Source organism: Ursus americanus, chromosome 23, assembly GCF_024610735.1.
Source record: "Ursus americanus isolate L20-20 chromosome 23, mUrsAme1.1.p, whole genome shotgun sequence".
In the NCBI taxonomy this organism is placed as follows: domain Eukaryota; kingdom Metazoa; phylum Chordata; class Mammalia; order Carnivora; family Ursidae; genus Ursus; species Ursus americanus.
In genome coordinates, this window is record NC_142149.1 from 43,749,926 (window position 1) to 43,772,759 (window position 22,834).

The window sequence follows — 22,834 nt, forward strand, 5'->3', positions numbered from 1 at the left end:
ACAGCCTGCGGTGTTCTGTTGGTGTGCTGACAAAGAACGTGGCAGGGTGTTCAGTGGACTCAGTTCCGTGAGGTTTAGGCCCTACGGTTGGCGAATGAAACCAAGGCTGCACATAGTGAACATTACCTTGAAAACTCCTTTAAGTTGCCTGTAACATTGTATAATTGGATAGTCCTACTGTAACAGCAGTGATTAGCACTTACTGTCTGCCAGTTACTCTGCTACACCCTTTACTTTCCATCTAGTATCTCACTTGATCCTGGCAGTAACCCAGATGTAGGAACTACTGTTACCTCATTTTACCACTGAAAAAGTGGAGGCATGCAGCGAATAAGTCATTTGCATAGGTCGCATGCCAGTGAATGGCAGAACCTGAGATTCCGGCCCCCAGCTTCAGAGCTTTGCTCTTCATCATTCTTATAAAGAGGACGATGTCGTCATTACGGAGCGCATGCACACACAAGTGCGTGAGTCCCTGAACCAGACCGTGTGCCCTTTCTGGGCATCACATCATCCTGCCTCTACAGTCACTGTTGAGTCCTGATGAACGAGCGAGGAGGGAGAGTTCTCTCTCTTGTTTCAGGGGTTCCTCACTCTGTTTTATTATCACACCCTCACCCTAGCCGCTGCAAGTAGGGGTGTTTGTTTCTGTAAGCCCTGAATGATGTGGGGAGTCAAATGTCTGTGATAGGGTGACAGTGAGGTGGGCCCAGGGACGATTGGAAGGGTCACGTGGTGCTCTCATGGTGCAGACAGGGAAGGTGAGTCGCAGAGCTTAGGTAGCCCCAGACCAGCTCTTCCTCCTCTGCCAAGGGCGCTTTTGCTCTCACACGGCTCTCAGAACCAGCTATGTGGCTTCAGGCAAGTCCCTTCTCTGGGCTCTCCTCTGCAGAGAAAATAAATTGACCTACATCAGCCCGCTAAGGTCCATCCCATTTGGAATCTAGGTTTCAGAGAGCTTGGGAGCACAAGGGAAGGATGAAGGGGGCTTCTGTCCACCCTCCCAGCTCCAGAAGTTCCGAACATGGCTCTCACGGGTGATTTTTTCTGTATTGGAATGACTGAACACTAAGGCCAGCATGCCTTTGTGTTTTCTCCCGCTGAGATCATTGAAACCTCTGAAGCAAAGGGGGTTATCACCACCGCTCCATGCCGCAGGCTTTCCTCCACTCACAGACTGCTTTTCTCAAAGGACGAGTCTCGAATTAAGGCCACTGTGATGGACGTGAAGCCCGTGGACTACAGAGAATATGGCAGAAGGCTGATCATGAACATCAGGAGAAACGCGCTGATGTGAGAAGAGCAGGGCTGCAGCGCTGATTGGGCAGTTTGCAAAAGCAGAGCTGAGATGAAACCGATTCCTTCCCCCCCTCCCCCGCCCCGCCCCGTGTGACATTTCCACATTAGCTCCTGTGGGCCGAGGGCCTCTCTGCGGTGGATGAAGCGCTTTCCTCCCTTAGGCGCATCTTGGAGCCCATCGGTACCCGCTGATAGGCAAAGGGAAATGCGCTCCGACGGCTGTGGTGTAAACCGTGTCCGTCCTAGCGGGTCAGCTGGCGGGTAGTGTAGTGCCAGTCACTCCCTCTGTCTTAAGGCTTTTGTCAGTTTTATTAAGATTTCATTGTCTTCAAGCAGGAATTATGTCACAAGTAGTAATTGACCCTAACTTTGCAGATGTGAAATAAATTATGTAACTAGGGTTTCCGCCTCTCCTGTGGTGGCACCTTTTCGACTGGGGTTCCCTCTCAGGAGGGGGAGCTGAAAGGTGTTCGTGCGGAACCTGTACTCTAGTGAGTGTGTCTTTCTGGAATTCAAAGGCTCTCTCTTTCTAGAGGTGCCATGTAGTTGTTAATGCTTGGAATGGCAATGGGGTAGAATTATTAATCAAAGACATATCTTTTATATCTGAAGAATATCCCTCCTTCAGGGTTTAATAGACTGAGTCAGATGGTCTGATATTAATCAAAATTGTCTCTTCTGAGGAAGGCTGATAAGCATGGACTTGCTGTCCCCCAGGGACATCCAGGCAACTACAAAGCATTGCTTTAGTTTTCACTTCAATCAGTGTTGCGTTGTGGCTGGTGAATGCACACTTTTCTACCTGTACATATTTCTTGCACTTGTATGTTTCATTTCTTGATTAAAGCTATGTTAAATAGAAGGGATTTTGAAGGAAGAAGCCCTTTGTTTCCCCTGCTTTGTTTTAATAAACAGAATATTCTCTGCGTGTGAATCCTACTTTCTTTGAATGCAAAGGGTTCTTGTAACTGGAAAGCAATTAATTAGCCTTCATAATAAATGTTCACTTGGGGGAGATGTTAACTCATTACAGACTCAAAGATTAGTCCAAGGCATAGAGATCATTCATCCTAATGTTTTTAACCCTAAAATGCATCTTTTAGAAGAATGAAAACACTAAAAACAAAAAGCCGTTGTGCTCAAGAATGCTGATGATCTGGCACTTTGGGATTTTATTGATGTTTACACAGCAGTCTAACACCAACCAGGCTTTGAAATGTGTACAGACAGTGAGCTAGTAAGAAAACAGTAATTATGCTACTGGGCTTTTCAGTCAGCAAGAGCGTGCTTGCTCTGTGTGTTCCTAATCATATTAATTATCTATCCGGTTGCCGCGACCCACCACTTGGCATTTGCTGCACATCTCTCCCCGAACATCCAGGCAGAGTTGCAGTCAGCCTGCAGCGGGAGGAGCGGGTTTTAGTCTGTGCAGGTGTGGCATATGGCGGCCCTGGTGGAGCTGGAAAGCAATGGTGGCCTGGCTGTTTCCTTCTTACCTGTCCTCTGTCAGGAGGGAAGCAGCCAGCTCTAGGCCGGATGACTCCCGTTCCTCACAACCGACAGAAAGGGTCTTTCTCAGGCCGGCTGATTGTTTGGACACATTCGAGTCTCGGAAGATGGTCATCAGGCTGCACTTGCCTCTTGGACTGAGGCCTCAACCATTTTTATGGAAGCTCTTTTCTGTCTGACCTTGCTTATCAAGCACTGACTAGAAAATTACAGTCTTCAGCACAATTCTGGATTGACAAATTGAAGGTTGGAAGTGGTAATCTAGCTTTCAGCCCAGTAACCAGTCTCACGTCTCCTACTCCCAGCATTCTCTCTGTTCGCATTCACGACGGCTCTACCTCGTGCAGAGCGTGTTGCCCTGACACATCGCGGGACCGCTGGACCGGGTGCTGTGCGTTTTCAGTGACCCGGTGATGAAACCAGCAAATCCATGGGGCTGTTCTGGGGGAGGGCGGCTCCCTGGAGGGAGGATGTTTAGCAGATCTCCCTCCTAAAAATCAGATCACCAGTACAGAAGCATCAGAAATTGGCTCCACTGTTAGGCTTTTAAGAGATTTAGGTCCCCGAGGATTGCCTAAATAGATTCTGGCCCACAGTTCTTGGAATTCTCTTGGATATGGTTTACCTTGAAAGGCTGTTCATGTTGTTCTATTTCTCATCTTTCACTTTGAGATCAATGTTTATTTTGCATACACCATGACATCAGCGTTAAGCAATTAGGAAAAAAATCTAATCATTTTGCCTTCATTTTAAGTGGTTCTTGGAGTTCCTCCAGTCTCATTGTGAAAGAGGCAAGAAAAAAAAATAAAAGGGCAATAATCTGATTTCTGTCCATATTTTCAGTGTTTTATGTTTTCCATAAAAGCCTTACTAATCTCTGGTGTGCTGTTCTTTTTTGAACTGCAGGGTCAAAAATTTGCCCCTCCCCCACTTTTTTTTTCCTGAGTGGCCTGTCTTGGAAAAGTATAAATAATATTGATCATGGTATTTAATACACTAATGAAACCCGTGGTTATTGACTACATAATTAATATACTGTCTAAAAGTGAAGTTTGGCAGCCCAGTGTATAAAGGTTTATATTGACTTGTGTTTCTTTGGCAGTATGCCTTCTAAGGTTTTATTTATAGAAAGTGAAACAGGTTGTCCAGGCGCCTTTCCTTTTCACTTGTTAGAAGGCCACTCACTGCTCCCCTAGTAAACTGATTGTTTCCTTATCTCAGAGGATTTCTACCCCCCCATCCCCACCCCCATAAAATGTGGTTTGTTAGCTCTTAGTCTTACAATCCACTCTTGGTAGAGTTCTGGCTTTTATAAACACTTTTGGAAATAACCAGCTTTTCTCAAAAAGGATAGAATTTAGATATTTTATTTTCATTTGTTGAAAAAAACCTCAACTAAGTGTATTTGTTATTAAGCTGGTAAGTATTGTTAATGTCTGTTGAAAAGGAAAGGAATAGGGTCTCTTCGGCCCATTGATTATCTCTTACATAAGTAATCCGTGTTTGTTGTAGAAAAATAGCCTACAGATAGGAAAAAACAAAATTACCCATAATCCCACAAATCAGCAAGAACCACTTGTAGAGCCGACTTCCTGTGCGTGCACGCATATAAATGCAGTTTTCACTGAAATAGGATTATACTATGCACATTATTCTGTAACGCTTTCCTCGTAGCACTCTAGGATGGACATCTTTTCTTCTTCAGTAAAAATAGATCTGCATAATTTTAATTAGTATTTGGCTATATGGATGTATACATTGAGCCAATTCACTTGCTGGATGTTTATACTCTCCAATTATTTTTAAATTTTATTTTTGTTAAGATATAATTGGCATATAACACGGTGTTCGTTTTAGAGCTAAACATACTTCCTAATTGTTATCATAAACCCAGTATGTGATGGGCAGGAACACGTACCCTTTGTGGCACTGTGAAAATGTCTGCCTTCTTGACCTGCTGTGTTAGCTTTTCTGCGGGCTTTCTCCGTGCCCTAGTCCAGTGGTGACTCCTCTAACCCCGTGTGCCATCAAAGGCCGGCAGGTGATGTGAGCAGGTCCTGGAATCCTCTGGAGCAAAAGCAGGTGGATGAATGTAGGGAGGAGAGGGGAAAGGAAGGCTCCGAAGCCATAGATGGCTCCATCCTACCTGCCATACCGATGGGGCCGTGGCTCTGAAGAGGCCGAGATCCAGTTCTCTGCTTGTGTGGCAGCAATGGCCTCTTGAGAACACATTTGACTTGCTTTATAAATCAGTATATGCCAATGATTCTTCATCCAAAGCTATTAGTGAATGTTTAAAGCTTTATATCTGTGATGGCGGCTTTGTTGTCGAGAGGAGTATGGAGCACTTGTGTCCTTTGATTGCCTGTGCTGCCCTCCTTGTAAGTGATTCGAAGTAAGATACCTTGTCCCCAAGAACTGTGGTCTATCTGGAGCAAGGCTTGGGGGTAAGTAGTAATATCACACGTCAAACTAAAATTCAGTAAACGGGCGCCCGGCTGGCTCCGTCAGTCAGAGGAGCATGTGACTCTTGACCTCGGGGCTGTGGGTTCGAGCACCATGTTGGCGGGGGTATTTAACTTAAGGAAATAAAATAAATGTATATATTACTGATATAGATAGATAGATAGATAGATAGATAGATAGATAGATAGATACCAGTAAATGGAGAGATCCCTGAAAACTGGAGTTTTCAGGAAAGATTTCACGAAGAATTGAGTGATTTGAGACTCACAAACTGTAGCCTTCATTTCAATCAGGGGCCGTCTGATCTATAGGGAAGGACACTTGCAACAGCTGTGACAGCCGTTCGTAGACGGCACCAAAGGGAACGGAGTTCCCTCTGCGAATAATGTCGGACCACGGTGCGGGAAGCGGACTTACATCTTCTATTGCCAGATCCCCAGCTCTTGCACTGGGCCTGTCCTAAGAGTTTATGATTGGCCAGTAACCTGTGGGTGTGCTTGAGCCTTGAACCTGGCCATCTTTACAGCCTCTCAGCTTTGCCAGGCTCTTAATCGCTGTCCCCTTGCACCCCCTACTTCGGAGCTGTTGATAAGTCTCAAAAACGTATAATTTTCAAGAAAACAGTCTTCCTTTTCCCAGCCTTGACTAAAGACCATGTGAAAAACTGAATCCCACCTGCCTTGTGAGAAGTACTGTTATCCAACTCAGAAGTTATCATGTAAACTGTTAATAATTGTGAGCTATTCTTATAAAACTGCCCCTGCTCCCCAGTGTATTACCCAGTTGGTAATCGGAAGTTTGTGCTGTCATTAAAAATGGCGGCTTCCTCAGACAGCATGCTCGGTGCTTGTAAGATGCAGATAACTCGGCCTGTACGTAACGTGTGCGTGTGCGTGCGGCGTCCTTCCGGCCTTAGGTAACCGGGGCCGCTGCCTGGGAGCGCAGGGGAGCTCACGGCAGGGAGCGGCAGCTTTGTGCTCCTGAATGCCTGCCCTGAAACCGAGTCAGAACAACCAGGACTTTTTAAAAATAAGCCCCAGTTGGGCTCTCATCTCTCCTCTCACAGTTGACACCGCTGTTCGTGTTGAAGTTTATTTCTATCTTCAGTCAGCCGTGGTGCAGAGGTCATTTCCATTGGCCTAAAATTTGAGAGGCTTATGTGTTTGCCTGGGAAAGCTGATCTCCCCAGCTCTCAGGCTCGAAATGCGAAGCCTGTCTTTTGTAGAAGCTTCTCCGTCTCCACAGCACCCCTTCTCCCACCGGCACCACGATTTCCTTCTCTACTAGTTAGTTAAAATCCGAATAGCTTTAGAAGGTGCACCCCCGTAAATGAGCTCTCCTCCTGTAATGGGCTCTCTCCAGGCAGCAAACCTTCCGTAAAGGAGCCACTAATTAAGCAGAAAACGGTTTGTCTTGCTTAGCCACGTTCCATGAATCCAGCAGTCAATTTAGAAGATGGCGACATCCTTCTTTGCAGCTATGATTTTAACAATATTCCTCTGTCTTTCCGCCTACGGTTGGGGGGCGGGGGTGTCTCCGTTCCTCTCTGGCTCTCCATCTTTAAGAGGAAGATCCGTTTCCATGGACTTTCATTTTTATGAAAATCCTTATTAAAGTTACTCTTGCAGGATCAAACCCGGGCCGAGCCTTCCTGGTCGGAGAGCGAGCGGTGCTGTGGGGAAGCGTCGATTTGCGGTGGCGGCACGCGCGGGCTTTCGGGGAAGATGCCTGTCAGTCAGCTGGGTCTCGGTGGCGAGAGGCCTGAGCGGTTCTCCGCCTCGGTCTGCGGCAGAATCGAAGGTGCTAGCAGGCTTCCCCGGGCCGCACCGCTCACGGCCGTGCCTCCCTACCTTCTAATAGAATCTTTAGCTCCTGGAGCCAAGTCTCATCTCGCGTGTGTGATTAAATCGCGGGTGGCTAGGAAAAGCAGAGCCCTCTTAATTAGAGAGCGACACTCTTGCATAGTAGTTGTGTTCCGTTCGTGGCATCATTGTCACAGCAAATTACCGGTTAGGTTAAATATTGAGCTGGTAGTTCTCAGAGCTTCAATTATTCCCCCCACCTCCTCCTCCCCTCCCCATCACCTGCTATCCTGCACTTCTAACTTGATCTTCTGCCAAGTGGTAGCTTTTAAGTGAGGCTTAGAGAAGATACACTTTACAGCGGGAGCAATAAATCTGGCTTTGGGCAAGTTATAGGATGCTGAGAACATCTGAATGAGGGGCGCGATTTTTGCCGGGTGTGTGGGGGTGTGCTGGGTCATCTTACAGGCCATCTAACTCCAGCCATGAAACCCCATAGGTCAGTCAGTGTATCTAGCGCGGTGTCTCCAACATGAACACCCTACGTTTGGGATGCCACAAGAAACGCAAAGGAAATAGAAGCCTCGGTCCCCTCTCTCTCAATTTTAATCCATGATGGGAATCCACAAAATGGAAGCACACTTGTTATGAACAAGCAAAGTAACCCAGAGCAGACCGAGGACAGAGGAGGAAACAGTCCGGCAGAGGCGAGTGGTCACCGTGAAGGTGAGGGCAGGGACCTGCAGGGAGAAGAGAGAGGTACGTGTCCAGGCGAAGGACCAGCCCGCTGCACGGGCGCGGGAGGAGGAGAAAGTGGGCCAGGGGCAGGTGATACCAAGAAAACGAGTTTGGTTTGAGTGGTAGCCTTTTGTAGAGAAATAATAAAGGAGATTGTGAGATTGCGGAACATCAGGAGTGCAGCCCAGGCTGTGATTTTCTGGGAGCTTAAGGCTTAAGCCCTGCGGAACGATGGTCTTGGTCTCGATGGTCTCGGTGAGTGTCCTTTGTCTTTAATTGACCTTTCAGTGGCTCCTAGAGCGGGGCTCTGGCCAGCCAGGGCTGGGGGAGGATTGCTCCCGCTCGGCCTGCTCTGCTTAGCCAAGAGCTGAGGAAATCCTGCAGGGCTGTTATCGGAGTGTTGTGCACTTGATTCCTCACAAGCTTCATGCTGGGCTGCTCATTTTCTCTGGACAAAGATAGACTGGCTCCCTCTCTTGTTGATGGAATGAAAATTCTCTCTTGCATTATGGCTCATGTGATAACTTTGGTGGCGGTGGTGTGGGGATAATGAAGAGTCTCTTAATGGCTCTAGTTAAACCTGGTAATATCACTCCATCAACCTTCCCCCCGGCTGTGGGAATCTAACCCAGATTCGCATTCCTAAATGTCTAAAACCTGCCACTGGCGTCTTCAAAGCGCTAAAAGGGAGCTGGCCCTCACTCGTCTGTTTCCTGGAGCACATACATAAGCCAGCACTCATTTCTTGACTCTAGACTTGTGCCTCTTCCCATGCCAGCTCCCCAGCCCAAGGTCAGCCTCCTTGGATAAACTGGGGAAGTCGAGGTTATTTCGGCTACAGCATCCCCCTTGGCAGTCTCTTAGCTGCTGGCATGCTGGTTTAATGCCCCCAATGGAAGAGAACTCATTTTATTCTGGAAAATGGGGAAATGAATTTGCTTCAGGACCTGCCCAGGTCTAATTAGTCCAGCCTGTGAGCAGGGCTTGCTCCGTGTCCAAGGCTTGTGTGCACGTGTGTGTGCACGTGCGTGTGGCATGTGAACGCGTGTGCCCTTGGCTCCAGTAAGACGTGCTCAGCAATGACGGCTGTTCCATACGTTGGCCGACCTCAGTCCCGCGCTCGAAAGAGCTGGGGGCGGGGGGGGGGGGGGGTGTGTGGCCACCTTACAACCCGTTTGCCTTCCTGAAAACGTCTCATACTCACCCCCAAATGGAGAAGTAGCCAGGTAAATGTCAAGGCAACTTTTTGGTGCGAATTAGGAAGCGGAGGCCACATGCCGACGAGGCAGAGAGCGGGGAAATGGGGAGGGACTGGGAGAAAAGGCATAGGCGGGAAGAGGTCATTTTAACCTAAATTAAATCATGGAATGACAATTATGAACAGCAACGAGGGCAATGATTGGGCTGCCGGAACTCCAAGACCCTGACAAACGGCTCTCCCGGGGAACGGGGCTCAGCCTCCTCTCCTGCCAGTCCAGGAAGGGGGTCTCTCCACCCCCCAGGGGCGCGAGGCAGGGCCTGCGGCTGCCGGATTTAGCCTGGAAGTTAAAATCGCTGGAGCAGTTTATAGAAACACCGGCGTGAGCCGCGGCGCACAATCAGTGCGCAGGACCCAGAGATGAGAGCATAAATGTTTCAGATGTGCTCAGGGTAATGAGTTTTGAATTACCATGTGCATATTTTAAATATTTAAATGATCATCCCAGGTTTTCGAAAACAGTTTCACACGAATTCGAGTGGCTCCCCCGCCCCCGCCCCCGGGACTGCAGCCGGGCGGCCGCACTCGGTCGCTGGAGCCAGGAGGAGCCGAGCGCTCTGCGGCTTCAGCGCGGGCCGGGGGCGGCGGGGGCGCGCTAAACCCTCGGATAAAGGGGGATTAGGCCGCAGCCCCGGGTCCTGGCTCAGCCAGCTTCCCCAGGACTCTCCTTCCTCCAAGCCAGCGTGGTCTGTGCCAGTTTTTGAAAACGATTTGTTCAGCTTTTAAGTTTTCCATTGTGCATGAAAAGGCAATGCCATTTGGGTCGGGGTTTCGTCAGTTTTTTTTTTTTTTTTTCCTTCTTCATTTTATGAAGACTGGGCAGCGGGGAGGCTTGAAAGATGACTAGCCAGGTAAGACCCACATGTGGTATTTTAAACCGGCGACCGTGTCCACCAGTCATCCCGGGCAAACTGCTTTCCAGCAGCTCCAGTCTCCCCGACGTTGGGCCCCCGACGTAAACAGCAATTTCTAAAATCCCTAAATCAGTAGAGAGTAGCAAAGGCAAAGGTTTTCATGCCGCAGCCCTGGAGCCTCCCTCCTCCCGCAGGAATTGTTAAAGGGGGCGCCCTCCGGAATCCTAAACAGAGGCTCCTTCGAGACCCTTTGGGCTCTGCGAGGAGACGTTTAAAGTCAGCTAACTTCATGGGCCTTAATGTAGGGAAGCTCCTTGGAAACGCCGCCCTGCATCCTTTTCTCCCTGTTAAGCGTTGTTTTTCCAGCAGGGGGAGCTGGGAGAATAGAAACTATGAGCCAGTGCCTAGGACCTTCGAGTGGGAGCTATCTCTGCTGAGATCCTGATTGAATGAAAATTGTTCATTATGCAAACTGGTTCAACACACAGCGGCAGCCCCCAGGCACAAACCCCAAGTACTTGCTTTTTCTCTCCCCAGATTAAAACATATGAATTGCTTTGATGTAATCTTATAACAAAGCCTAATAGAAATTTTATTTCTTCTGAAGTTGCCTGTCATTTCTTATTGCCCCCCTTCTTCTGTCCTATTAATACCCTTACAGCCAGGAGTCTGCGGCTGAGTTTAGACTGTGTTTGAGGATGAGAGCAGTGTGTTTTTCTTGCTATGGCCCAGGTTATTTAAATATGGTTACTACACGGCTTGCAATATATTTAATCTCTTGGTTCCCCCCCCCCACACACACACACTGCTCTTTATCATTTTAATGGAATGCTACAGAATATCACATTATGCAATGTGTTTAAATTGATAAATTGTATTAGAAAAATATTGGATAGGATGTTTTAATGGTAAGTGGGGTTTTGTAGAAATATTTTCTCATTAGTAGATCAGCTGCTTGCAGGGTAGAAATTGTAAGGATTTGGGAATAAGCTATATTTATGACCTATTTGGCTAATTAAAATTAAAGCATAATTTTAGCATGAAGTTCCTGCAAGACTTTGCAGAGAGGGTGGAGGAAGAAACTTGCCCAAATCCAGTTACTTTTAAATGTCAGTTGCCATAACAACTTCACATGAGCCATATTTTTACTTGAAAATTCCTTTTAGGATTCAGTTGCTATAATAATTTGCCTCAGCTCTTTTTAGGAGGCATATTTTCCTATTTTCCTTTTGTGATCATTTCAAGGCTTTCATTACTGGAACAAAAATGACCATGTAAACCTCAACCCTTCCTTTTTCCATGTACTGGAGCAGAGTGCTCCCCCCCAAAACAATAGAAGTGTGGGCTACGGGGGATTCTTCTGCAGGGAGGCTCTCCCCGGCCACCAGGGAAAGGGGCCAAGGGCTAGGGGTCCATTGCTGCAGGAGCCAGTGCCCTTCTTCGTGGAAATTATTAAGTCAACAGAATTTTGTTAGTGTGACTAGTCACCTTTTCTGTGTCCTGGGGATTTTGCACAAGGCAGAGACCGGCCTGACCGTCTGAAGAAGGGATGGGTCCGCTCATGTATTCTGAAGGCCTCATCGGCTGCCGTCAGCTTGTTCAGTGAAAGTACTGGCATTTGATGACTAAGTGAGGCAATCCCTAAAGTGTTTGCTTGGAAGCAAAGTGGTAGCAGAATAAAGTTCAGTGCCCTTTCCTTTGCTGTTCAGCTGTTAACCTTAATTCATTAGACAATATGACCTCAGATAAGCACCTGCACCTAAGATCTCTTCTGGCCACAGACACACCAGACGGAACTAATTGCTGCCAGCCTTCAAGATCTCTCTGGTGCAGGCATTGTCATTATTGAGGGCAAGCCTATGATCCCAGGGAAAGGGTCTTACAAATGGGCAGAGCACTTAATTTCAAAAGACTTACGGTCCCATCTCCTTGAAGGGGCTTGGCGCTCATCTCCCCTGTCCCTGATGGAAGCTGCAATCAGGTTTCTGACTTGACCCCGGCCCAGCTTTAGTGACCACTGCTCCTCTTCCTGGGTCTTGTCTTGGACCTTCTTTTCTCTCTCCCATCTCTTCTCACCCCAACTCTTTGGTTGGATCTCAAATTGTCACATTTTTCTGGGACTCTGAAGCTTGCAAGGGGCCCGTGGGGCACCTGCAAAGAGGACGGTAGAGAAAGAGGTGCCCTGCTGACTAGCCAGCCTTCCCCTGGGATTCCCTGTTGGGCAGACTCCTGGTGTCCCCACCTTTGCAGTGAGGGAAACACTGACCCCCACCCCCAGCCCTGCCTCATAGGGCAGAAGGGATGACCAAATGCAAAGATTTATGGGAAAGAGAAAGCATAAAACATTCCATAATGGTATAATATTAATTATTATTCTGTTTTCTCCTCTGGGGGATCCAGCCTTTGGAGGTGTGGAGCTCATACTCTGATACCCAGAGTCAGCTGGGCTGGCAACATGAGCTGCTCTTTTCAAACTTCAGTGACACACCTCTGCAAGATACTTCGGGGAAGCTTCGCATCCGTTTGGGGATGTTCAACACGTGGACTGCTCCGCACACGGCCACTGAAATGTAACACCTGACATTTCTCAAGCACCAGTGCGCTTTTTTTTTTTTTTTTTAAACCAAGGGTAACTGAACTCTGTGTTCAGGGAAATTGAAATAAAACATTATTGCTTGGTTTAGACGTGAGACTGGAGATTCTGCTTCATCCTAACCCTCCTTGGAGGACTTTCATCCTTTCCCCACCTTCCAGCCCCCAGGCAGAGCAAACAGACTGTTCCTTCACGCTTGAGGGCAAGCGGCAGGCAGGTGGTGGGGAGGGCTCTGTGGTCAGCCAGATCTGGGTTCAGATCCCACATCTCCTACTTAGCTGACCTCACAACTCATTCCCTCGCGTACAAAGCACAGTTGATAATAATGCATGTCTTTCGGGCCTGTCATGAGGATTAGAAATAATACACTTAAAGCACGTAGCAGATAGTGGTCTAAATTCACAGGCTGCAGTGCTGGTTGCTACCCGTGTTTGTGGAAGCACGGAAGCTCCTCCGGTCGGTCTGGCCCACCTGCCAGTGCCCTGTGACCTCTGGGGAGATATTTTCATCCCCTCAACTGATTGGAATGAGACCGCTTCTGAGAGCCCGGTGGTGACCTTCATCTCTAGAGTTCCCGAAGGCAAATCTGGGACAGTGGGTGTGGATGGCATTATAGGTAGGTCAGTTTTGACTCAACTGAAGAAAGTGTTTTCTAATTATTAGAATCGACCAATAACATAATAGGTCACTTTAGGATATAATGAGTTTCCATCCCTTTTCAATTAAGAAAAGGCTGATAACCATTTTAAAGCCCCTATAGGAGAGGGGCCCTGTGCTTGGCCCTTGCAACCCGAGCTACATGTGAGGCTAGTCAGTGGGCAGGTACGTCCCGGCTACACTCTACTGGTTCCCTGGGATGCCCTGTGGGCAAGATGTGCGGCTGTGGCCTGCCATCTTAGAGGCTGCCTGGGAGACAAGGCTTTCAGGGCTGAGTGGCACTCTGAGACCCGGAAAGGATTTTGAAAAGAGTGGCCTGGTTTGAGGAAAGGCTTGGTGTCCCTGTGGCTTTGTTAGAGAGCCATGGTCGCAGGTATCCTAAGGGCAGGCAGAGGGTCCAGGGGGAGGTGGGCCAGTCCTAGAAAGAAGGTTCTGTCCTGGGAACAGTTCTCCAGATGGCTTTGGCTGTCATCGTGGGCCGAACGGCAGCTCCCCAAAAGATATGTTTAAAGGAAACTATGAATGGGGCCTGATTGGAAAAAGGGTCTCCAGGTGAGATTATCCTGAATGCGGGTGGTCCTGAACTCCAGTGACAAGTGTCCTTAGAAACGGAGAGAAGACATGCAGAGGAGGTGATGTGAAGACAGAGATTGGAGCTATGATAGCTCCTACAAGCCAAGGACACCGAGGATTGCTGGCAGCCACCATGCCCTCCAGGAGAGAGGCCTCAGAGCCTCCAGAAGGAAACAACCCTGTTGACACCTCGATCTCAGACTTCCGACCTCCAGACTGGACAGAACAAACTGCTGTTGTTTTCAGCCGCCAGTTCCTGCTCGTTTGTTGGGCAGCCCTAGGGAACTCTGAGAGTGATTGCTCTGCCATCTTGAATTCCCTTGCGCTCTTTCAGCTGGGTCAGCGAGGGGAGTTGGGGGGGCACTCGTTCCCACTGTATTCTGGGACCAACTGTGATCCCTTGTTCCGGGGCTGTGCTGCGAGGCTCCTCAGCTCGGTACTCCCTCGTCTCTACCCCCAACCGCCTCCTGGCATCTGCTTTCTTCCACGTCAGGTGCAATGCTGTTGTATTCTTAACGGCTAGGGTTTTATCGCTTAATGAGGTCTGAGCCGCAGCAGGAAGGAACACGGGGCCATTAGCACGAGGCCTGGGCCCCAAGCAGAAAAGGCACATCACCAACTGAAAGAACATTTCTGAAAATCACCTGAAAAAAAGAAAAGTAGCACCGAGCATGCCATAAACAGCTCTCAGCCACAGTCCGCCAGCCATGAATTTAATCCTTTCTGACCCGGACACAGCTGTTTCCCCCTCTTTTCTTCAGCATCTTATTCTGAACTGGCAGCGGCCAAGTGCCCATTGTCATTGGCAGTGAGTTTTCATGTTGAAAGACACTTTAATGAGAGAGTTGGCACCGCGTCCTGCACCTCGGTGGGCATTGTTCCCTCAGCAAAGTTTTTAGCTAACGAGTTTGGGGGTTTTGATCTCGAAAGCACTAGGGAGATAGGCTGGAAGGCCCGGGGTGCCACTCCTGTGGAAGCAAGCATGAGCCAATGCCGTTTTCCAGGAGCTGCAGATCTGCCCGAAAGGGGTCTGGAGGCAGATCCCGCAGGAGCGGGGGGCAAGCTGGGCCCTTCCAGCCCACCCACAGCCGCCCCCACCCTCGATCCTGCCTTCTCCCGGAGAGAACCCCAGAACCACGGGGTGTGCTTCTCTGAGCTATGGTGGCCCATCCCGCTTTTCCAGAAGACACGTTTCTTCTATGTGCAGCCCAGGATTAGCATGGAAACAGAGACATCATCCTTTAGGGGACCTCTGTTGACATCTCCTTCACACATCAGTATTGGGGAATCAGTCCCTGGGCTGTGCTCTGAGGAGAGAAGATACATTTATCCTGTCTCCTGGCAGGTGGTACCCAAGGAGCTCTTGCATTGGACCCTGTCACTACAGAATGTCAAACATTCTGGTCGTCGTGGATTCTCCCAGCCAGGCTCCGATGTCTCAGGAGCAGCGGCCTTTCTAATTCTTGGGACTAATATGAACCTTTCAAACCTTTTGCTCTTCTTTTTTTTTTTTTTTCCTTCCTTTTCATATTCTTTTCTGTCTGTGTGAAAGCACCCAGCACTGAATGCTGCTAAAAATGAAGGGAGCTGTCAAAAGTCAGAAGGGAAGGGAAAAATCAAAGTCACCCCCGCGGCAACAGCTGAAAGGCGCGTCGTGACCCGTCCCCACTCCTCAGTGGGACGGAGAACCTGTGCCAGCCCGAGCACGCCGGTCTGCGGCCCTGTGCAGCGGCGAGGAGCGCGGGTACCACGGCACTTCCCAGATGATGCAACATTTCAACTGCTTCCAGGCACGCACCTTGCACGCCCCTCTGTTTCGCTTCTTAATTACGGGCAGCGTTTGACTTCCAAGGAAACCTCTCTTGCCCACGGAGCCCGTTCCTCCCTCCTCCCGTGCACATGCATGGCCTCACGTAGACGGTGGGGTGGCACGTTGTATGGCAACAGATTGTGATTTGGGGGCGAGGGTGGTGATCCCCAGGGCAGGAGAGATGCTGGCGGAGAGGAGGTCTCCTCCACTGGAAGATGGCACCTGTAATGGAGTCATCGGCGGTGGCAGAGGGAGGGGCGCTGGAGGGAGAGGCAGGAGCTGCAGCACGAAGTGTAAATATGATGATTGTTGTCTCTTTCACGGGAAGTAAATAAATCAGCCGCATGTAGATTCGAGAGGTGGCTGCCGGTGCTGTGTACTTACACAGCGTCCCGAGCCTGGCCTCTTCAGAGCGCTTCAGACGTTGATTCATGACGCCGTCCAGCGCCCACGGAGGGCGGAGGTGGGAGAGTTATTATCCCGTCTCTAAAGCACGGGGCTGAGCGAGGCTAAGAGGCGGTGAGCTGGGAGTGGAAGACGGCGGTCCCAGCAGCGCGTTGCGTGTCTCTGCCACTAGATCATGCTCCACTTAGAAGCAAGTAATTGTCAGGTAACCTATTTTTCGAGGGCTAATTTCAGCATACGAGAACTTTGTCTCCTCCGTATATTTCTTTGCCTGAAAAATGTATGAGTTTATGGAGCAGGAAAGGATGATGGTAAGCACGCGCCACGTTTGTCTGGGGAACGGGGGTTCAAGCGAAAGAGAGAGAGAGAGAGCAGGAGGATCTGACCCAGCCTGCCCCCAGCCCCCAGCCCCCAGCCCCGCCTGAATGGATTCCATTCAGCACGTGGTTGAACACCTGGAAGGGGAAATGCATTGTATGTGTGGAATCCTGAGCCTTATGGCCCGAGGTTTCATGAAAATGTGGACCCGAAATTATTTTCTCATTAGGAATAGGTTGACCAGGTGTCACAAGGAAGGGCCGTGCCTGGGAGAAGTAGCCAGTTGCTTCGGCAGTGGGTTCTGCTCCGCAGCCGTGCTGAGGCAGTGGGACAGCAGCTGGGGTTTGCAAATGGGTGGGAAGTGCAGGAGTCTTTGTCACCCCGGCCTGGAGCTCAACCCGTAAGCTGGGACAGCCAGGGAAGCAAGGAAGGGAGGTGATTCAGACACAGGAGGGGCAGCGCCTTGGAACAAGTCTCCGCAGTTCTGCGGCCTGCACTGGGCTGTCCAGGACTCTCCCCAGCCCCGCAGCCCTCCCCGGTGCCTGAGAACGGGAGGTGAGAGCAGCCGAGTTGCTGGCAGAGCTCTATCATACGCGTTACCAAGGAGCAGCTGAACAGAGGAAACTGCCTGCCACGTCCCCAAAGGCCAATTTCCTCCAGCACCAGCACGAGTGCAGAGCCGGCACCAAGTCCCACGCGTCAGGGGGGCTGTGGCCCGGTGTCTCCACCCTTGCACGGCAGATGGATGCCAACCAGCGCCTCCAGGCACCTGAAGGAAGACACATCCGGGCATGCCCAGCGGGCATCACTTCCAGCCCTTGTGAGTCCACAATGGGGAGAGGAAGCCGAAGCAAGCCCTGTGTCCCGGTTCACTCAGCCCAAAGCAGCAGCGCCGAGAGCCAGCCCAGCTATGTCGGGCAGGCCCTGTGGGGATGCAAGGATCCGTGTTTAGCACCGGTGCGGGTCCTGGCCACCGTGAGAGCTATCTGATGGGCAGCTGCTCCCCCCTTTCCACGCCTCCCCTTCGTTCTCTCCCTTCTCCTCCCCATCTTCTCTCTTTTTTTTTTCTCACTCAGCCTCTCTGCTGAATTCGGCATTGACACCAGCACTTCCAAAAACAACAACAAAGGAAAGTAGGTCACTGGCCGTTCCAGGTCGGAGCTGCGCCCCGGTGTCAGCTGAGTCAGGGGTTCGGCCCGTCTCACGGGCAGAGGAGAGGGACGCCCCAAACCACGCTGCTGCCTTGCGGATGGAGTCGGCCCGCCCTGTATTCTTGGGCGGAAGGGTCGGCATGCACACGCGTCCTGGGCGTCAGCGCCCTGACTCACGGACGGGGCAAGGGTGGGATTCCCGAACTGAGGGCAGTGCTGCACACGTTCAGTGTTGGGATTCAAGGGACCCGGGTACACACAGCTGGTCTCGTGAGTGGGAGGCCAGCCTGCAGATACACACGTTTGTCTCCACACACGTATGTGCACGGGCCCGACCGCTCTGCCTTCTCTGCCTTGTTCCTCGGGGGCTTCACACACAATATTTCCTCTGCTCTCTCTGGTCATGGAACTCCCAGTTCTACTTGAAAGATTACCCAACATGCTAATTGGGACTCCTGCTATGATTAAAAAGAAATTTCAGATCAGAGCCACCATGCCATAGAGCTCAGGAAGAAAACAGCTCTTTATAAGCCCAGCAGGAGCAGGCTGTAAGGTTGTTGTTTTTCTGGCTTTGAAAGAAACTGCTTCTTGCTATTGTTTTGCCCACCAACGAGTCAAGAGCAAATAGCCACCAGGTATGGTCTGAACCATAAAGAGAGGGGCACTTGTGAAGAGATAAAATTGCGCCCCAAACCCTTTAATACAACAACCATAAAGGAGTTATCCCTGTAAGCCCGGATCCTGCCTCGGCCAGCACCTCTGGCCTCCTGACTTAGGAGATGCCTCCATTCATTCTGGGTCAGACTTTGCCTGGGATAAAGCTTTTATGAGCAGCCGGGGGTGAGGAGCACATTTCAGTCAATCTCCCTGAAGCGATTAGCTCTGGAGGTCCCCAGAGGTGGCTGGGGGAGGGTAGGGGGGTTAAGCTGTGGTCAGTAAGAGGCAGACACAGAGGCGAGGCCCGCACTTCTGAATGATTTCACTTGCAAGGGTGAGCTCGTCACATTGACACTTTTAGATCTCATTAGCTTGGGCGGGGGCAGGCCACACTGTACTAGGCCCCCTGGGCATCTTGCCTTTTAAAGCAGCACCTCTTGTTTCAAGTGGGAAAAAGCCCGTCAACTCCTTTCCCGACCATCAGCCCCAGTTCCCAGCCCCCAGTTAAGATTTTAAAACTTTACTTTTATTTTTTTAAGATTGTATTTACTTTATTTGAGAGAGAGAGCATGAGCAGGGGAAGGGGCAGGGGGACAAGGAGACTGCCAGCTCAGCGAGGAGCCCCACATGCCGCTCAATCCCAGGTCTGAGATCATGAGCCGAAGTGAGACACTCAGCCAACTGAACCACCCAGGTGCCGCAAGATTTTAAAACTTTAAGGTTGGACCCAAACCCTCCTCAAAGGGGACCATTTGGCTTTATGTAAGTAAGTGTCTCCTTAATATTGCCTTCATTAAAAGACCCAAGAAAAGAACATCAATGTTTGCTGATGGAAAAGTGTAACTGTCTTTAAGGGTAATTGGTTAATTATTGCAGATAATTGTCTGCAAATAATGGAGAGGCAGGTAATAAAGAGAAACGGGGCTGTTCCAAGGGGCTGGAGGCCCCCGGGCCTGAGTGGGGTGAGGCGGGGGCCTCCAGGGTGCACCGCCCCACGCCCCCAGAACCCAGAACCGCCCTTCCCTGAGTTCAGGATTCCCCAGAGCAGTGAAAGTGTAGAAAGAATCTGGAGGGCCTACCTGGGGTAGCCAATGTTTATTTGGCCAGCTGGAGACCTTGAGAAGCGACAGACTGACCCAATACCATTAGTTGGTAAAAGATCTTTTTAGGCTACCCCCTCCTTCTCCCAACCAGAATCAGGGACACAGTTCTAGAATAAAGGATTATCCTTAGATTGAATAAATTTGGCTTAATGAAAAGCTCGCTACATTAATATTTCATTGCAAATCTGTAGAATCGCAATCACAGACTCCCCTGGTCTTCGACCTGGCGATTACAAACCTCCCAGCTTTGCTTCGGACCAGGGCCGCCCCTTTCTGGAATAATGAAGAAGCAGAGAGCCTGGCTTTAAAACGCTGCTGCTGTCTTCTTCTCCGTCCTTGTTTCACCCCCTTTCCCTTGTGTGAGAGAGTGGAGAAGTAGACAGTCTGGTCAAAGCCAAATGGGTTGAAAGGACAAATTGGTCAAAAAAGTGTATTTCCAGCCCCGCCTTTGTGGCTTTTCCTGCCCGGGTTGCCCTAGCAGCCAGTGACGTCATCCCAATGGCAGAGCGCCACCTGTGGGAGAGGGTGGAGAGCTGCAGCGATGCTTGGGGTTACTTGAAGGTTTGCTTAGGGCGCGCCTCCACCCCAAGTCTGTAACCTTTCCCAGGGTCTGATGGAAAGCTCTCTCTAGAACCCAGCACACACCCAGAAGGACTTGCAACAAATTCCAAGAGGTTTATGGACACACTCCTCCCTCATCCCCCCAACCCCAGCACGGACCCTGGTTAAGAGCCCTGAATCTGGGCAAACATTTCTCATCTGTCATTTCTCAGTCCAATGATACATTTACAGTTAAAATTGTAATATTTCACTCAGAAATATCCAGGCAAAAAATGTGACCATTCATATCTTCGTTTCTGTCAGAAGCTTTATTTTTTCCTCATCAATGTTGTTTAAATATAAGAAAACGCTAGCTAAATAGATAAAGTAAATATCATTAGCCAAGAATAAATTTAGAATGGAAAAGGCAAAATAACAAGATGTTATGCAAGAAGTTACCGTTGCAGAAACCTGGGTGACGATATATGGAACCTCCCTGCACTTTTTTTGTGTGTGTGGGGGGGACAACTTCTTATAAACCTAGAATTATTTCCAAATAAAAAGTTTTTTTAAATTGAAATGAGATAGGGTGATTGGCTGGCTCAGTCCACAGAGCATGCCACTCTTGATCTCAGCATTGTGAGTTCAAGTCCTACGTTGGGCGTGGAGCCTACTAAAAAAAAAAAAAAAAGGAAAAGAGTTTCACTAAGATAAATTGTAAAAAGTTATTATGGATAAATTAATATATGAATAGTGGTTGCCTGTTCATTTTTTAAGCCAATTTGATATTAGCCAATTTAAAATTGGATACAAAGTTTAAAAATTCATGAAAATATTCCAAACAAGCAAAGCAGACATATTTGACTGAAAATTATTATGATGATTTTAAGTTAATTTTCCAAATGAACGAAAACAATGAAAAGAAAACACAAATTCCCAGCAGACTCAAGGTTCACAAAAAACTCTGAATCGAGGCTGAAAATCAATGATCAAAGATGCTTAAAGCACAAAGAGTTGTCAAAAAGGCAGCCACTGGAGGGGGACGGCCAGGAAGTTACCTGCTTTATGTTTATACATAGAAACCCCCACGTGGGAAGATCATCAGCTTCAGTAGCCCTAGGCCCACTGTCTTCCTTTCCCATGATGGGAAGAAACCCCCCCATAGCACCTGCAGGGAGAAGGACTGTGGGGCAGGGTCTTCTTTCTCTGCTCTCACTTCGTGTGGGGTCCTTTCAGAGACAGGGACCCAGCTAGAGCTGTCAAGAAACTGTTGAGGGCATCTGGCTGGCTCTGTCAGTGGAGCATGTGAATCTTGATCTCGGGGTTGTGAGTTCGAGCCCCACGTTGAGTGTAGAGATTACTTAAAAGTAAAATAAGAAAGAGAAGGAAGGAAGGAAGGAAGGAAGGAAGGAAGGAAGGAAGGAAGGAAGGAAGGAAGGAAGGAAGGAAACTGCTGAAACCATGCCGGCCATCATGGGAATTTCCTGCCACTGCACCCCTGTTCTTGGTGGAAGGGAAGGCAGAGAGCAGGGGTTGTGCCAGCTCCTTCACTCACCAGGTTGGTGATCCCAGTGACCTATTTTGAGAAAGTTTAAGGGGTCAGGAGAGCAGAGAACTGCTAGGAAAAAGTTCTGACTTCCTCTCCGGGTCTTTTGCAAATCAGTTCTTCTGAGCCTGAAGTTCCTGGGGGTGGGAAGGAAGTGATGGGCCCCCCAAGGTTGATCCCACTCTTCACCAAGGGTCATGTGGGATGGGGTCTTCCACTCAGGAGAAGGCAGCACAGGGCTGAGTTGGGGAAGAGCCCCCCCCCGGACTTAGAAGCACAGGCCCATTTCTACGTCTGTAACATGGGGGTTACAGTCAAATCTCAGACGTGACACTTCCCAATTAGTTATGTGGCTGTGTCTCCCGGGGGGCTTAAAAAAAAAAAAATCAGAACTACTACCCAATTCCCTGGACTTAGGACAGGGAGTGGAGGAGGAGGAAACCTCTGCAAGAAGAGGGGCTGCGGCCCGGCGGGAGCCACGTCAGCAGCTGAAGAGAGGCTGCGTGACGGATAAAGCGTCTCTGAGCGAGAGGCCGAGGGGGTGTGGGCCAGCGGAGGCGGCTCCTGAGCCAGCCCGGGAAGGCCGACGCCAGTGCTGGGCCCAGCGTGGGGCCGGCAGGAGAGGAGAGGGGCCGGTAACCCGGCGGCATGATCACCTGTGAGGCCAGGAGGGCCGCTCTGTGGGGTGCTGGAGCAGAGCAGGAAGGCCAGAGGGACCGATCTGGGCTTGGGGGGCGGCTGGGAGGCCCGCAGTTCACAGCAGCTGCGCCTACGACAACCCCAGCGGGACACCAGTCCCCACCCATCTCCCCTCCGCGGGTGTGGAGCTGGGAGCCAAGTGGGGCCCACCCGGGTGGGTGTGAGCCCCTTTCCCATGAACTCAGGCCACAGCCGTCAGGGACACAGGTGAGGAGGCAAGCCTGCAGTGGCTTCTAGAAAGAAGGCTGCTGTGGAAATTCAGAAAAGCCTGTATCTTAGGCTCAGAAACTGCCAGACGCTCGGTGGCACTTTAAATGCCACAGATAAAAAGTGAGAGACTCTCCAGGTGGCAGGCGAGACGAGAGGTCAGGGACCTGGGGCCTCTGAGGCTCGGATGCCAGGATAAAGCATAAAAGCGCCTTGGAGACCCTGTGCCCCTGAGCGTGGACAGGCACGGCATCTGTGGACCAAGGCTCCGTGTGTGCCTGCAAGTGCAAAATGTCTCTTTCCCTATCGCACCCTCCTGTCTGTCCGTCTGCATCTCTCCCTGCCTCTGACTCTCCGGTGACCTGGCGGCCCCACAGGGTTGTGCTTCCCGTCTCCCAGAGACACTGCACACACGCACCTTTTGGGGTCTCACTCGGACTTCACCTTCCCTTGCCCACCCAGTCCATGACCCCAGCCCCGGCCAGGAGTCCCTTACTGGGTTTGTCCTGCCGGCCCCTCCTCACTGAGGAAGTCTTACTTGAAGATGATCCCTCGCATCTCTCTCTGGCTGGAGCGCCGCATCTCGATTTGTCGGCAGCCATGCGGAGGGCATCACCGTCCTGCCAGTGGCTGTCGCTGAACTCGGGCC

General features: G+C 50.1%; 1 protein-coding gene across 5 annotated transcripts in view; it reads left to right on the top strand.

Annotated features, from left to right (window-relative positions):
- RPA1 (replication protein A1) overlaps positions 1 to 2,225 on the top strand; it is a 63,799-nt gene extending 61,574 nt beyond the window's left edge. For all 5 annotated transcript variants that reach the window (XM_045773259.2, XM_087854677.1, XM_045773261.2 and 2 more), the window contains one exon: positions 1,193 to 2,225. In XM_045773259.2, coding sequence (XP_045629215.2) covers positions 1,193 to 1,297 — 105 coding nt within the window. In that variant the 3' untranslated portion in view covers positions 1,298 to 2,225. The remainder of the gene's footprint in view (positions 1 to 1,192) is intronic.
- Positions 2,226 to 22,834: the final 20,609 nt, after the last annotated feature.